The 17425-nt window shown below is 40.3% G+C and overlaps 2 protein-coding genes across 3 annotated transcripts; both read right to left on the bottom strand.

The window, feature by feature from the left end:
- Positions 1 to 589: 589 nt before the first annotated feature.
- Positions 590 to 9050, bottom strand: ephx1 (epoxide hydrolase 1, microsomal (xenobiotic)). Of its 2 annotated transcripts, none has more exons than XM_046060522.1 (9): positions 8826 to 9050; positions 6693 to 6921; positions 6412 to 6592; positions 6114 to 6332; positions 4382 to 4511; positions 3955 to 4169; positions 3081 to 3189; positions 2607 to 2729; positions 590 to 2113 (listed from the first exon to the last, which is right to left on the bottom strand). In XM_046060522.1, exons 2-9 carry the CDS (start codon positions 6873 to 6875, stop codon positions 1903 to 1905), a joined length of 1371 nt encoding a protein of 456 aa, XP_045916478.1. In that variant the 5' UTR covers positions 6876 to 6921; positions 8826 to 9050; the 3' UTR covers positions 590 to 1902. The 2 variants fall into 2 exon arrangements, with proteins under 2 accessions (XP_045916478.1, XP_045916479.1); XM_046060523.1 differs by lacking the exon at positions 8826 to 9050 and adding an exon at positions 7155 to 7246.
- A 988-nt stretch (positions 9051 to 10038) lies between these two features.
- srp9 (signal recognition particle 9) lies at positions 10039 to 13751 on the bottom strand. Its single transcript, XM_046060715.1, has 3 exons — positions 13320 to 13751; positions 13110 to 13178; positions 10039 to 10892 (listed from the first exon to the last, which is right to left on the bottom strand). The coding sequence occupies exons 1-3, from the start codon at positions 13389 to 13391 to the stop codon at positions 10773 to 10775; spliced, it is 261 nt and encodes an 86-aa protein (XP_045916671.1). The 5' UTR covers positions 13392 to 13751; the 3' UTR covers positions 10039 to 10772.
- Between the last annotated feature and the right edge of the window lie 3674 nt (positions 13752 to 17425).

Here is a 17425-nt window from a genome sequence, read left to right as displayed (position 1 = left end):
TTGAAGCAGTTAAGAACATAACACACCACAAGAGTTTTGGGCACATGCATATAACCCCAGGGTGGTATCCCAGAAACAAGGACCTCAACAAGATCACTCACCCCTGTTCCAGAAATCAAGTTTTACTGACACTAACTTGCTATAAGGCAGGTTAAAGCTAAGGTAAGCAACGCTGGAACTCCCTCCACAGTCACTCCCCATAACACATGTTCATGTGCAGTAAGTGCACAGGTGGACAGGTAGGTAGGTAGACAGGCAGTTAGGTCAGCCAATCATTTCATTTCATTTCATTACAGTCCTGCGACAGTCGCAGATATTGGATTTGTTTTTTCCTTTTTGTGTCAGAGCATATGATTTATTGATCTTGTCGGGAAGTAAAGAGAATTTCAACAAATATAACAAAAAATGCTGGAAAACACTGCCCAGCCCAGCTCTAACTTAGTCTTTATCTATGGTCCAAGGTCCCGGGTTTTCAAGCTCCAAATCTAAAGAATTGTGATGCAGCACATACATAAAATACAAGAGAGGTGCCAGTGGATGTGGATGCCCCAGAAACTGTATTAAATAACAGACGTAACAGATCATACAGTGCAGTGCTCAGACTTCATTTTATTTTGTCAAAGAAAGATCTGATTTGGGCATTTTATTGTGAAATAAAATAGTATTTCAAGGCATTACCAGCTACACATTCTGGATGCCCATATTGTGAAAATCATCTTCAGACAAAGCTTGTCAACTTCAAGATCAACATGATGAGCACTGATAATGATTTGACTCTTTCTTCAGGATTGTTACTCTCATGTTGGGCTATCATGCCCCTAAAGCTGAATTGGTAAGTAAATGCATGCATAAAAGCACTGAATATCAATAACCTCATGAGGATTACACTTGGAGCTTTAGAGGAGGCTTACATCAATGTAAGCACCCAGTGCTTCTAGTCTTTGTAGCAAATCAAAGTCAATCAACGCGACTAAATGTAAAGCTGGTGCACGTTACGATCACTAGCACATAAATCAAAGGCGGCTGTGGTTGCAGCAGCAGTGTGCTATTCAATGGAAATGGTCGATGACATGGCAGCATTGTTGTGGTTTCACGTTATCAGTCAGAGGAATGCCTGGCACCTTGTCAGCCTGTCAACACAATAACAACAAGTGTCCTCTGACCTCCCATCTGCAGCTGCTTAGTAAACTGTTCAAGACTACAAGGCTGAGGAACGTTTTGAGGAAGGCAGGAGACAGAATGAATGGCCGCTGGTTTCTGTGTTCCTGGCTTTAAACGGCACGGACACATGTAGCTGTGGTTTTGCTGGGACTAGTGATGTGGCTGCTGATCAAGCCCACAGCACAGCACGTGACTGACACACTGTGATGAAACCTTTTTACAACATTTTCTACATAGCTTAAATAGTACTTTGAATTAGTATTAAAGGCTGTGAAAATATGCTCTTCATGTTAAAAGTGTGTACTGTTTAAGAGTTTAAAAGTGAAAGGCCTAGACGTCTAAAAAGTAACATCTGTTTTTGTTATTACTGTACAACCCAGGTCTTCTCACTATCTGTCCATTTCTATTGCAAACTAAGGAATTGCCACAATTTGCGGTCAACAAATCCAATGAATTCACCTTTTGCTCTGTCTGTTATACTTCTTTATTATTTTACTTTATACTGCCTAAGACTGGCTTAATCCTGAAGAAGTACGATCAGGACTTTCACTGATAGAGCTATACTATGTCATGTATTCCACCTCATAGAGAAACACAGGGCTTACTTCTCTATCTGGAATCACCACGTCTACTACTGCTGCTCACCACAGTGTTCCAGTTTATTTCCATTCATCCATCTGGCTTTCAATACTTCTATATCATACTTTTAGTTTATTTATCTGTCTGTGAGTACACCCCCTTTTATATCTTCTCCTTCTTCTCCACCGTCTTAGTGAAGTTCTGGATGTCCTCGGCCATCAGCTGGGGCTCCTCCATGGCAGCAAAATGGCCGCCGCGGGCCATGTGCGTGAAGGTCATGAGTTTACGGTATTTCTGTTTAACCCAAAGTTTGGGAGTGTGCATCAGCTCGTTGGGGAAGCAGGCAAAGCCGGTGGGGGTGTACACCGGCATCCTGTAAGAGACGATGAGGTGTTAGCATTAGATTTACACACTGCTGGGTAAGGTATTAAGATCACCCTAAACAAGCTGTTTCAGTAAAAGGAGGATGTGAGGCTCTGGAAACCAAATGACCTGGTGAAAAATAAACCACTTTCAATGGTAAAATAAATGTCTTCAATGTGCTTTATATACAGTAGTTAATATCTATATAATAAACACTTCAGATGATTTAAAAGCTCTAAACGCTGTGATTTCAAATGCTTTGACTCAAATCCAAATAAAATCAAACGATGATGAAAATACCCTGTAAAAAAAGATTTTTAAAATGTTTAATTTCATCAGAACTCCTTTGAAAGGTTTATAATGTGACTTCACAAATGAAAAGTGTGGCTTAAATAGATATATTAGTTCACACAGTTAGCTTCTTCTGTTCTTTAAGCATCGTTGGATCAATGTTTTTGTTTTGTAACCAACTGGTCACATTAAACTCTGTGCTTCTCACTCACTTCGAGTGAGGCTGGTTGAGGCCCTTGCCAAAGTTCTCCTTGTAGAACCTCATGGAGGAGACGATGCAGCCAGACGTCCAATAGATCATCACATTAGTCAGCAGATCATCCAGAGAGAACTTCCTGCAAGGCACCACGCACACACGGTTTCACATTATATTAATGACAATCATTTTGCCAAGAGGCTACTGAGCGGTAGTCCCTGTAGGAACCCACCAGTCGTCAATATATTCTGTATCTGTTCTGATTAGTACTGTGGACAAATGTGACTTGTGCAAAACCGTTTCAAAACAATCCCATTTTACAAGGGGGCCTGGGGGCTGCTGCTAATACATAAGATCGAACTACTGATGACATTCAGAAATGATTGCATATATTGGTATCTGATAGTTTGATCTTCATACTAAAGGATAGTGAAAAGGATGTGATGATGGTAAATACCAGCACGGACTCACTCTGTTCTGCTTTATTTACCTGGTGAGTCCTCCATCCTCCAGGTTCCTGAAGTCATGGCTCGTCCACGTGGAGAACTTTTCCAGAATGTATGCCGCCAGACCCACTGGAGAGTCATTCAGTCCTCGACCTGAGGGGAAAATCACAGTAGGAAATTTTTTGATTTGTTGATTAAAAAGAGAGACACATAGATATATGTGTGTAGAAATGTTCACTGGAACATGTGTGTACACTCCACATGTTACGCTCCACTTAAGCAGTCTAACTAAACTGCTCCTCTGATTTACCACCGCCCCTAAAAACTCTACCTCACCTTTTCTCCTCAGCTGGTTTCCTCAGTCTTCAAACTCGTGCTTGATTATTCGAGCCCCAAGGAAATACTAAATCTCCTCGCTGCTGGCTGCTCGCAGTGTAAGTGATCATGGAGACCAATATAATTCTGCTAATGCTAATACCTTTTCATCTGTTACTCTACTACAAACGCACTGTATTAGAAAACATGTCCTGATTTTATCTGAGCTGTTTCTTTTATCGTTCCTGTTTCTTTTATCCTGCTTATTTTAATGTTGTATTTTATTGTTATTTCTTATTTTATTTTTCCCCTTGTGCATTTTATCATTCACTGTGGTACTTTATGTCATCTCTCTCTTTCTCTGCATCTCTTGTGAAGCACTTTGTACTTTGTTTTGATAAGTGCTCTATAAATTAAGTTGATTATTATTGTTATACTTGGCTAATACACATCTTCCACTACGGTGATGCTGCTTAAGAATGTCTGCCCCTGGGGCCCGTTTCACAAAAGCAATTTGTATCTTTTCAACAGTTAAACGGGTCTCATGTTGTAAGTCGCAGCTTGCACATTGCAAATTTGCTGAAACGGGCCCCAGGTCCTTACCCACGGTGTCAGGCTTGGTGGCCTGGATGTGCATGTAGCCGGACTCTTTGATGGGCTCCACCACCAGTTTCTCCGTGCAGGGGAAGAGACGCTGAATATCTAAGTCAGTGAAGCCAAACAGCTGAGGGAAACGACGGCCAAGCATGATGGATAAAACGATGGGCAACCCTGGCTTGGAGGGCGGGGCAAAGTTCACATGCAAGCCTTTGACTGTCCTGGGGTATGAAAGAAACAAAAGAAAAACACAGAGCAATGGAGTGATACCTTATTTAAAAATTTACAAAGAAGTGTACAGAAATACAGAAATATATACATATCATCATCCAGGACGAGTGTTCACTGTAAAATGTTAGGCCAATACAATACATGCATTTGAAATACTGTATATCTAAAACCATACATATAATATATATGATTTTTTTCTTACTTGGGCTCCAGCTGGGCCATGTTGGTGGTGACCAGCCAGCCCCAGTCTCCTCCATGAGCGTAGAACTGCTGGAAGCCCAGACGCTTCATCAGTTTGTGGAAGATGCGTGCCGCACAAACTGAATCAAAACCTATTCACACACACTTACACTTAGAAATTGCGGTATGAAACCAGGCAGTTTCTACAGAAAAAGGGAACGAGTTAAATATTCAACATCAATATAGAGTGAATTAATTAATTAACTAACTAACTAGTTTATCATGCAGAACCCTATCTATGTTTTCACTCAGTTGCCAATTTACTAGGCATGACTAGCACAAGCTGAAACAATTGAATACAACAGGCCTGTACAATTCCTACTTCATCTTGTTTTACCTTTTTACTCTGCCACATGCGCTTTTTTGAACAAACTCAGATCTTTTTTCGATGCACGCATGAACTTTAGATGTGTTTATGTTGTGTTTTTGGAAATGGGCAACCTTTTGAATCCCAGTTGGGTCTTTGTCGAGTCATAATCTGGTATTAACTGGTTTGGAGTCAGTGTCCAATCTTTACTCATTGCTGGTTTCCATAGTATTGAACATACGTGTGATCTGCGCATAATAACGCTTCTTCTATTGTTATTATACCCTGGTCATGAGAGAAATTATATCTCATTCAGCTGTATTTTTATGTTCAGTGGGACAAAAAAAATCTTTATAGGGAATGTCCAACTTTGCAGAAAGCTATAGTATTAACAGCACCACCACACAGAGATGGGGACTCAAGTTAGAGACTCGGACTCGAGTGCGATTTAAGTCGCACACACAGTGACTTCAGACTCGACTTGAGACTCGTCCTCAAAAGACTTCAGACTCGACTCGGACTCGAGGTGCGGGACTTGTGAACAATGTTTATTTTTAGGAAACGTCTGATGAGCTTGCTGTTATTCCCTCCCCCCGTTACCTATAACCTGCCTACGTAACACGTAGCATCTGCGGCGCGCGGCCGCACAACACCGGCAGCTGCTGTGCCATTCATCATACTTTAACTGCTGGCTTTAAAATTTCATACAAGGCCCAAACAAAGACGCGCTGAACGCAAATAGGTTAGTAAACATGTTTAGCTCAGCATTGGCCATCTAACGTTTGTTGCTTCTTGCTTCAGCTACGACCTACGGGAGGTTTACTCCGACTGTCGTTCGTTATGAAAAGATGAATGAGCGTTTGTTTACTTGCCAAACTTGTGGTGGTCGATTAACGTAATTATTTACGTCCCGCTGGCTGCCATCACGTTAATTACTAACGCTGGCTGGAAAGAGGTTACAGCTTTATTGTTTTATTTAGTTATAATGTTACACTGGTTTGAGAGTCTGCAGGGTTTGTTGACTTACAGTAGTTTAAGCTGTCATTGATTGCATTGCACTTTACATGGCTGTACTCTGTAAGTTAAAAACAGGTTGCAGGTTTATTGTTGATTCTGCAACGTCACAGTTTTAAATGCAAAACAGGTTCGAGTTACAGAATTCCTTATAGCTATACAGTTTTATAAGCAACCTGGATTGAACGCAGAAGGTGATACAGCATTCATAATAACCACGTGAGACTTGAGACTTGACTTGGGACTCTTGCTCAGAGACTTGTGAGCATCTCAGCCACCGCAAGAGAAAAGGTTCTTAAGAATATATTGTTAGAGTTGTCAAAATTCAAACAGCTAGCATTTATATTTTCCCATGTCTACCAGAAAAACATACCTTTCTTATGTGGCGCTTCAGAAAAACCGTACCCTGGTATGGAGGGACACACCACCTCAAACACAAGGTCCTCTGGGTCTGATGGTTCTGTTAGCCGAGGGATCAATCCATAGAACTCATAGAAGGAGCCAGGCCAGCCGTGAACCATTATCAGAGGAATTGCAGTAGTTCCCTCTTGCACCTTCTTGGGCTTCACATGCAGGTAATGGATATCAATGCCTGGATGGAAGTTCAGATAAGAACAGATTAGAGGTACGACAGTATCTTCTGCATGAATGTGTCAGCAGTGCAGCCTCACCTTCGATTTTGGTTTTGAAGTGGGGATACTGGTTGAGTTTGGCAACTTGTCTCTTCCAGTCAAAGTCATTTCTCCAGTAAGAGACCACCTTCTGCAGGTACTGGGAATTGAAGCCATAATTAAACTGGCTATCCTCTAGTGAAGGGACAGGGCGAGTCTGGTCTATCCTTCGGTATAGGTCCTGACAGAAAAGGAGTGAAGATATGTGGAAGCTCTCACAATGTTTTCAGTCTGCTTAGTGGTTAACTGCCTTATTTGTAAATGCTAAGAGTGAATCTAACCTCCAGCTCTTCATCACTGGTGGTGACTTTAAAGGGGTGGATGGTGACGTCCTCCACACCATCAGGGGTTATCCCGGGTCCCCACCAGCCATCCTCTGTCTTTAGAACCTGGGTCCTGCTCCTCTGAATCAGGAAGAAGATCAGTCCTCCAATCACCAGAGCAACCAGCACCTCTGTGAACATGCTGCTCAGCGTCTGCACAGGGAAGGATGGATGGAGAAATACAGGACTGGACAGGGGAAAAAGGGAGATAACATAAGTGGAGAACAGATGGAACAATTTATCAACAGATATTTTACATAAAGACATCAGTAAAACTCCACAATATTACAAAACTGATGTAGCCGTATTTGCTATCACAGTAATATATCTTAAATGTGCTGTTACATGATGTGATGACTGCACCTTTAAAGAACGTGCAAACATGTACTCGTTATTAAAATTGCAGCCAGCTTATTATACCTGACACAGACGAAAGAATCATTATATGTGACCCATCGGGAAGTTCCGGTCTGAGACGTGAATCCAATGTGGAAGTCCTTTAAACCTGCATTCTATTGAACAGCCAGCAGAGGGCGACTCTTCTGGTCACATCCGGTGCTGCTGGTTGCAAAAACTCAACATGGCTTCGCTCTATCAGCAAAACTCAAGGCTTCAAAATGGCAGTCCACAAACCAACAGGTGACTATGACTACATCCACTTCTTATATACAATCTATGTATGTGACAAAATACTGAAACTAACTGAACGCTAAATAAGGGCTAGGTGGTATATTGGTAATATAAGGTATAGCAATATATTTTCTAAAGGAATAAAAAACTGTTATACCGAAATAGTTTGAGGTTGTGTTAATGAATGAATTTTCCCAGAAAGTCCTGAAAGCATTTTTATATTATTGTTATTGTTTATAAATATAAATATAATATGTAATATAAAAGAAAAGTACAGCTGATCACATCAGCTAATTGCTATGTTTTGTGGTGGATTTGTGTGTGTGTTGCCAACAGGGGAGTTGCAGAGTGCCCTCTGGTGGACAGACCATGCATAGACAACACTCGTAACATGACAGAAGGATCAGTCTCTTAATTCTTTTTTAATTGTCATTTATTGGCACAGATACAGATTTATCTGCACTTAGTTAGTATAGGCCGATATTATCGGCATGCCAATTTATCGCTATGGGCTCTAATTTGATGCCACAACATCTAAGGTCATTAGATTCAAGTGAAACGTAATTTAGTAAATACTAAGACTGAGAGCAGAGATGGAGGAATGGTTGAATAATTATATAGAAACTAACAAGCAAGCGAGCAACAAACTTAAGTACAAACATTGTCAATGACTTCCAGGTGTAATCTGAGTCTGGGGCCCAATTATTTCATTAGTCATGAGTTCAGAAACAAAAGCAGGACCAGTCAAACAAAAGTGTTGCTGTTACTGTTGCTGTGGCCAGCTGACAGGATTAAACTAAAGAACAGGGCTGCCCTGGCTCCTCCGCACAGAGTCCTGAGACCTGCATGACAAAGCTTTTCCCATTCAGCAGAGCTGCTGGCATGGCAGCCCCCCACTGTACTCTCACACTGTGTGTATATCCAGAGCTACCATAGCTCAAACAGCCATCCATGAGAGGACAAGACTGGACTTACATAAAACAGACCACTTTCAGTGCAGTTCAACGACCTGTCAGATGTACAGGCCTGTGTCACGGGTCATGCGCACACACAAACACGCACACCAATTATTATAGTGTGAGTGTAATATTATTATATTAAGGTATTTGTAGAAGGCTAAACACGCCTGTGGTCTACATATTTAGCACATTCAGTAAACTATTAAAACAACACTGGCTATTAAAGGTGATAAAGATGACTCATGTTGCAATCCAACCTAACGTTAAACCACAGCTGGACAGCGACACAGTTAGGAAGCTTGAAGCTAAACTATCGAGCAAGAAAATCTCCGAAGTTTTCCCTTCAGCAACTTTAAGCTGAACTCGTGACGCAGCACCACGTTTAACAACTTCACTTTAACTTGGTCCAAACAAGCAAATATATTCAGCATCACTGTTTCAATGCATGTCGTCAACGACACAGTCAAAAGAATTTCACCAGAACTGGTTTTAGCTGTCTTACCTGTTCTCCGCAAGCTCGACGTTTCCGCCACAGCTGCCCTGCTGGTCCCGTTCGATTCCTAGCAGTTTTCCTTGAATCCTTCCTCACTATCCTCGCCCACTCTCCTTAAAATGAATCACAAACTCACAAACTTAATCTTTAAGTTTAGCTGGAACAACAGGAGCAGCAGAGTTATTAGTTAAAGGTAACGCTTGTAAGTTTAAGCATATTAAAGGAAAACATGAGAGGATCAACATTTGTCGTGGGAAATGGGGAAACACCAGTGCATGATGGGACGTGTAGTAATTACATGTCAGAGCCTACCGTGGCATCTGTGTCCGCAGTTGTCTGAGTAAATTATTCTGTAGTATTCAAAATAAAACAATACTACATTTCCATGACGATGGATTGGAGTTTGAGAAACAAAGTGAATTTGTCAGGGATGCAATCTAAGTCCTACTTTATTTAGGTAGGTAGGTTTTTTGTCACAATATAACACGTTATAGAATGAAATTTAGTTTTGTAACTCCCTTCAGCTACATAGCAGACAATATACATCAATAAAGAATCAATTATGAAATATGGTAAACAGAAATATACTATCATGCTGAGGATAAATTAGAGTTTAAGAGTCTGATAGCTTGGGGGGGAAAGCTGCTCTGCAGTCTGGTGATGTGGCAGCAGAAACTTCTCTCTCTCTTCCCAGAAGGCAGCAGGGTGAACAGGCTGTGGCGGGTACTGTCCTTTAGCATCCTATTTAATGTTTATATAAGCAGACTTGCTGTTGGATCACTGTTCTGTTCCTGGCCTCTCCTTCCTACATAGAGAGCTAAAGTCTCTACTTTATGCTGATGACCTTGTCCTACTATCTCCTACTGAACAAGGACGCAGCAACAGCTGGACATAACACATTTCAAACCCAGCTTCTTGGTTGCGATTGGCCCGCCCGGCCGGCGGAAACATGTCAGGATGGGAGGAGGGCCAGAGGTATCTGCAAATGTGTCTGGTTCCCCGACTACATAAGAGCAATTTCTTCATAATGCACCACAGACAGCAACATCTGTAAGACCTGTAAAAATGTGACCACAATTTGTTTGACCCTGAAGTTTGAGGATTAAATCTCTGTTTCGGATTTTACATTCCACATCCAGTTGAGCTTTAATCATGCAGTCATTTATGGTTCTTAAAACACTGCACACAACACTAGATCAATAAAAGGAGATACTGGCTGTACTTGGGTAAATAAACATTTATTGACTATGTAACGCAATTTTTCAGACAACGAAATGGCATCTGGAAGTGTGGGAGTTTCTCCATTGAAATCGTGGGTTTCTCCACACCTTCAATACAAAATCAGAAGGTCCTGCTTCATTCGCCTGGCACAAATCCATGAGGACAAACAAAATGAAACCAATCGCTGTGCTGAAATTGAATCCAACATAGATGTAAATAGAAAAGACATGCAATGCCTCTTTATTGCCCGTCCTTTTCGTCCCCTTTGAAACTGAAAATAAATGCACACTCCATGCTCAATGCCAAAGCTGCTAACACAGCAGCAGAGGATTTGTACTTTTTGTACAGTTTGTCCCACATTTCCCCCCAGCCCCTCTTATTTTCCAATCTCTACATTTCCTAAAATTTCCCAGCAGCCTACTCTGACCTTACTTTATTTTAATACCATCAGGAATGTGATCAAAATGCCTGACAAGGAAAAGCTGGATGATGGGATTTTTAATGACTACAAAGTATCATAAAAAAACAAAATCCTGAGAATATATACAGTATATATCTCACATCTCTGACAGTATTAAAAAAGAGTGTAGGCAGCCAGATCAATCTCACAACATTCTCTCTTCACTGCCCTCTCTCAGACTCCACATAGCACTCTGATGGTTCTGTGCGCTCTCCACTATTTTGTCCACTGAACTCAGTCCAGGTGCTCTACAAGGTCAGCGCCACTAGAGCACTTTAGTCCGTCTCCATGGCACCGCTGTGCGTCTCCTTGGACACCATGAGTCTCATCAGTTTTCCGTGGAGCTTCTCAATCTTCTTCACATCCTGGGCCTGGTCTGTCTTGTATTGTAAACACTGTGGGGATGGACAAAAGACTACATGAGGGCAATGGCAGCTACTATTACATAAAACTGACAAACTGGGGTAACAATTTGTGTCACAGATTAAAAAGTCACAAAAAAATATTGTAAAATTGCCAGTTTCTTTTGCTTCACCTCTTCCCTTACCCATTTCCCCCCCTTTTAAAGAGGTGGTATTATGCTCATTTTCAGGGTCAAAAATCCTATTTAGGGGTTGTGCCAGAACAGGTTTACATTGTTTCATTTTCAAATAACACCATATTTTTTGTCATACTGCACATTGCTGCAGCTCCTCTTTTCATCCTGTGTTGAACGCTTTGTTTTAGCTATGGAGTGATACATCTTGCCTTTAAATGATAAACACGGCTTCGGTTCAGCTGTATACGTTACCCTCAACAGCTTAGCAACATGGACTCGAGCAAAAGTTTCAGAGTGGTGATTTATTAATCTGTAACAAATGTCTCTACATCACAGTAACAACTTTATGTCCAGTGACTGCCTGGAAGGTAACTAGGCGTTTGGAAGGGAGAGGAGAGGCGTGTGCTGCAGCTCACAGTTTTTCCACCGGTGTTTTTGAGGGCGTGTCGGAGTAGCCGCTTGGCGAACAAAATGGCACGAATTTTGCCTTTAACCCTGTGTCGTCACAGGGATCAAAGGGAAATAGCTGGACTACAAACGAGCTGTTTTGAGGCAGAGCAGAGTTTTCTGTGGGAGATGGGAACTCCTTTCGGGTTGGACTTTGGGTTTTTTCACTTTGCAAACCTAGTACATGCACAAAAAATGTATATAACTCAATAAAGGAGAAGGAAAAAGCCAAAGCCAAAAAGCTTAATACCACCTCTTTAAGCAGCCATTTTGGAAAGTAGCTGCTTTATGAGTAAGGGTTTACAGTAAATTGTATCACTGTTTCATAAATACAACGCATTCAACAGACCTTAACTACCTATTGTTATGAAAGCACTCCAGGACATGCCAAGTCACATCAAACTTTCTATTCTACTATAAATGTCATGAATAAAACGCCTTCACTGTGTAATTATGCTGATTAACACAGTGTTGTGATTGTTTGGGGGAAAAAAATAGGGCTTTGCGTTTCTATTATAAGTTTAAATGCAACTAGCTTTGACTATTCAGTCTGCCAGCCATACACAGATAGCACACCTGTCACTATAGGTGGAGTCAGTGTGTCTTAAAAGTGCAATACGACCCGTTTCAATCTTCAATAACTTTTTTTGTTCAACAGAGAAATCTCAAACCACTGCCAATATAGGTAGTGAGCACCCTTGAATATTATACATTTCACACCTGTGAGTTAGTAAAAAAAAAAAAAAAAAAAAAAGTTTAAAAGATTAATAATTATTTAGGCACATTGCAAAGTTTTTATTTCAATATCTTGCTCATTTATGAATATATTGACATAAAATCACTGCTCATCTGTCCTGGACATCCCCTCACAACTTTCACAGTTGTTTTTTGTAATGTTAATGTGTTGTAATTTAAGCAGTGTATATTGAAGTACATGAGATTTATTGTTCTGTTTTTTACCGTGGTATGGAATTTGGTTTTGAGAATCGTGGAATGTCAGTGGTTTTGATATTGACTACTAAATGTCTAAATGGGTTTGTGACATCGCCAGCAGGTCACATTGCTCACTTTTAAAGAGAAATCTCTCTACATCTACTAGATGGATCGGCATCAGCATTTGATAGTTTAGACAAGTATGTCCCCATGAGGATGAATCTTCTCCCCCTGGCTTTACATCTATCAACCGCTCAAAACGTTCATTTGTCCAGTCCTGGGTGTTTCTTTTATAAAAACAGCTTTATCCCTTTCTCCCAGAGCCGCTAGCTTGTCTGTAGACACAATGGTTGCACTGGTGCATTGTGAGGAGTTCATGCTGATACAATTAGCTGATGAATCAATCAACACAAAACGAATGACTACAGCTGAGTATATTCACGTACAAAGCACCTAGCCTCGCACTTTAAGATTTACTTACGTCTCCACGTCACCGTGAATTGGATACTGGTAAACACCCAGGCAAACTAATATAAATTAATACAAAAAGCAAAAGAAATGCTTTTCCCTCCATCAACCAGATATGTTATAGTGTCCTCCGATGTAAACAGTAATGTTATCCTAAATCATGTTAGTCAACATCTAAACGTTACCATCTGATACTAACAATTCCATTAAAACATTCATCACTTACCACGGCATTGTCGGTCACTTTTATGCAAAGGTTGCCGTCGCAGTGTCTGTACTTCAGAACCACTCTGACCTGCAGACAGAACAGCTAGTGAATTTGAGAGTTTAAAGTACAAATAAATAAATAACACATTCAGACCAGCAGTCACATTCACTTCGCTAACGAGCTATCCGGCTAGCATGCTAACCTACTGATAAAATAAACGGTTTTTACCTTCATAGGATCTGTCAGATACAGTTTTTCTGCTGCACGGGCGAACTCTTCCCAAGTCTGATAATAAGGCATTATTCTAACAAAGCAAAGTCACTGTTTTACCAAAGAATATCTCTGAATCGGCTAACCAGGCTTGCTATCTTCGGAACACCACATCAGCAGCAGCGTGAACACAGCCAATCAGAATCGGAAAAAAGTGTCGCCGAAACTGCTTCCGGGTCACCTTTTCAAAACAGAGGCACGTTAAGTATAAACTAAAATTAAACAAGTCTTCCAGTAAGTAATGTTTTTAGTGAATTGTAAATAACAAATCAGACAACAAACTTAATTAAACTTGTATTTGTAAACCCATCCATTCAAGTTTAAAAACGTATGTGACACAAACTAATCTGTCAATGAAGCTGACGTTCATTAGCTAATGTTACAACCATAGTGGTTACAACCGCTTTTTATATACAGTCTATGCGCTGATCCCATTCTTAAACACCCACGTTTTAAAGTAAAAACAACGTAGTGTTGTCTGATGATCGTCATTATATACAATTATCAATTAGTTAAATCAATTATCAATCAGCAAAGTGATCCCATTGACTGAATTTGTTTTGAAATTACCCTTAGTCTCAGGACCGGAAGTTTTCCTGTGCTGTGTGGCATGTGAAATTTCGTGCTCGTCCTCTAGTGGTTAACTGAGAAAGACTCCCGAACGGTCCACAAAGCTGCAGTCTCTGACTATTTCGTAATTGACATTTTATATAAAAGTTTTTCAAATCTTTCAGTCTTCTGTATCAGCAATGATTTTTTAACTGATACAATGTTTTAGGCGTAAAATCTTAATCTGCAACATTACTGTAGTAACTACAGCTGTCAAATAAATGTAATGAAGTAAAAGTATAACATACCCATCTGTAATATAGTATCATTAAATGAAATTGTAATACAGCATGAATACTTCAAAAATGTACATAAGTACTGTGTAGTTTCTTTTTAGCTGTTAGGATGTAGCCTATGTGGAATTTCATGGGTTGCACACTAGATGGCAGACAAACTTCAGGTGTTCTTATGGACAGAAAAGATTATTGGAAGAACTCACAAGATTGTACTAGGAGGGTCACGTCAACATTTGGCTGATGCTCTTTTTTTCTGAGCAAGTTATAGTGAGTGTAGCAGGACAGTGAGCTTCATTTCCTTCAGAGCTAATGACATTTACTAGCTCACTGTGTTAGATGTCACAATAACAGACCTGGTGAGGAGTGGGTGGTGTGCTGACAGCTCATTCATCATCAGCTGAGTCAGTTGCAGCTCAGTCACCCGAGTGGCTGACTCGCATCTATTTCAGACTTTATAATCAAAATACAGGGAAATAAAGGAGTCAGTGTTGCAGTACTTCCCCACACGCATAAACACACTGCATACAAGGCAGAATACAATGACATGTCGTTAGTATTACCAGTACTTGGGCCTGAGATGTGCTGTGGACAGGCCTCGATATATAATTTAAATATATCAACTTCACAGAGTTTAAGTATGAAACCCCCTGACAACCTAAAACTTCTGCTTCGTGGAAGCAAATGTAAAACAGCTGGTATTGTTTTGGTGAAAGAGTTTGCCCTTTTTCACAGAGGTGAACCTTTCTATCAAAGTGCAGTGGTATTACATGGCAGAAGAGCTCATAATATGATCTTTGCCTCTACCTTTTTATTTTATTGTTTTTAGAAAACACTGTCATAATCCTCTTTTAGAGTATCAGACAACCAGCAGGGTTAGGCAGGGTACCTTTAAACACAACGGTTAGCGTGTATCCAGAGAGACGTAAGGGTTCAGTTCTGTTATTTATTGTGTCACTGTCAAATTCAAATTCAAATCAGCTTTATTGGCATGAATGTATAACACTGTCTTCTTCGAGCTATAAGTCAGATTCAGTGTGAGGCTTCATTTCAAATAGTGGGCCTAACAAGGCCACCTGGGCTTTCCCCTCTGCTGGTTTTCAATTGCAAGGCCAAAGAGGACTGATTTGTGCTATTCATGTCATGCTCATGATGCTTTTTGCATCGTACTCTGAGCAAGATAATAATAATAATCGAGGGATGGAGAATATATCTCCCCCTGAGCTAAATAAAGAAATAGCACTTTTAATTTTTGGCTATAAACAGACTGAGTTGGCCTCTGCTCTGGTAAGCCTCTTTTGGTCCCACTGTGGATAAGTGGCTTACAGTAATGGTAATGTACAATGTTACATGATGGACACATGACACAGACACACATATGAGGCATGTGCACAACATTGTATGCACACACTTAAAAACAGAAACACAAGCTGGTGCCGTGAACCTCAATGCCTCTTACTGTCAGGGGCCAACTGGCAGGATATCAGCTCCAGTGTATGTGTCTGACAGCAGCTCATGTTTGTTTGTTGCTCGAGTGAGAAGATCTTGACTTTAAAGATGACAGTTCTGCTTTTATAATTAAGTTTTCAATCCATTTTTCACTTGGGTTGAACTTCCAAAATAAGGTGTCAAACACCACCTAGTGATGAGGTGTTTTTTCTTAAGCCTCTTAAAGAAAACTTGGAAGAGATGCAAACTTTTCACCTGATTACAGTATTTTTCCTGAACCGCTGTAATACTGCTGTCATTGGCAATTCTGGCAGCAATGCACAAGTTTTACTGATTTTCATGAATCATGTCTTCAATGTGTTAATTATTATTAATTATTTAAAAAACTTGTCATGTGAATGAAGTCAATGAAATTGGACTTAAACCTTTTCGGTGAAAATGAACAATTTGGTATACATCCAGCATATTTATTTTAGTATGTAAAATTGGTTTTGGCTTATTTAAGGCCAAGTACAAGGTACATGGTGGATTTATTTACCATTTTATGACACAGGGTTTTATAACAAGATAAAGTTTTTCTTCCCTTTATGCCACTCTTGAAAAGCAAAATGTTCCATACAAAAATGAGATACAGTAGATGAGTGTATATATACACTCTGGGTGTCAGCATTTCCTCTGTGGAATTAGTGGACATGACCATATCTGACCACAGATGTATTGTTTTTAGCTGTGATTCGCCTGTTACTCATTCCGCCTCACTAAGCTCCGTGTGTTCTCGTATCTTTAATGAACAAAGCGTTTCAAAGTTTTGCGCATTCTTTCAGAGCCAAAGCCAACACCTGTCTGATTCCAACACCAACAATCTGGTCGATCACTTCAATCATATCTGCTTGTCGTCACTAAATATTACTGCTCCTCTAAAGGTTAGGCCTACGTCTAAAGCTAGTAAGCAACCCTGGATAAATGACAGCATTCGCAGCCTAAAAAGGGAATGCAGGAAAGCAGAGTGCAGATGGAAAAAATCTAAAGTCCATTACCTCAGTCTGAAGGATTTATTAATTAACTACAATAACATGGTTAAGGATGCGAGAACACACTATTTTTCTGAACTCATTACTACACATAAACACAATCCCAGGTTTCTGTTTAAGACTGTGGATCAGCTGGTAAACCCAACCCCTCCTTGTGCCTCAGCTGGAAGTAATGATGACTGTGAATTGTTTTTATCTTATTTTACCAATAAGGTGGTGTCAATCAGAGCCTCTATTACCCCCGCGGCCTCTTACTCAGAGGTTCCTCACCAGCAACAAGAGAGTTTTAACCAGTTTTATCCCATCGACTTGTCTGAGCTTTTAAAAACAGTATCACAAATGAGAGTGTCCTCCAGCCCACTTAATGTAATACCTACAAAGTTTTTACTGAAAGTAATGGATTCTGTTGGGCCCCATTTGATCTCTGTTTTCAACAGCTCCCTATCTACTGGTTGTGTCCCTGATTATTTTAAAACAGCTTGCGTGAACCCACTTTGAAAGAAACCTGGTTTAGATCCCTCCCTCCCACAAAATTTTAGACCAATTTCAAAACTGCCTTTTATTGCAAAGATTCTAGAAAGAATTGTGTCCAAACAGCTGCTCACTGTACTGGAAAATAACAAATTATTTGAAAAGTTTCAGTCTGGTTTCAGGAAGTACCACAGCACTGAGACTGCCCTGCTTAAAGTCACCAATGACCTTTTAATGTCTGCTGATGAAGGCATGTGCTCAGTCCTTGTAC

Source organism: Micropterus dolomieu, linkage group LG10 (assembly GCF_021292245.1).
Source record: "Micropterus dolomieu isolate WLL.071019.BEF.003 ecotype Adirondacks linkage group LG10, ASM2129224v1, whole genome shotgun sequence".
Lineage (NCBI taxonomy): Eukaryota > Metazoa > Chordata > Actinopteri > Centrarchiformes > Centrarchidae > Micropterus > Micropterus dolomieu.
This window is presented reverse-complemented; position numbering and strand designations above follow the sequence as displayed.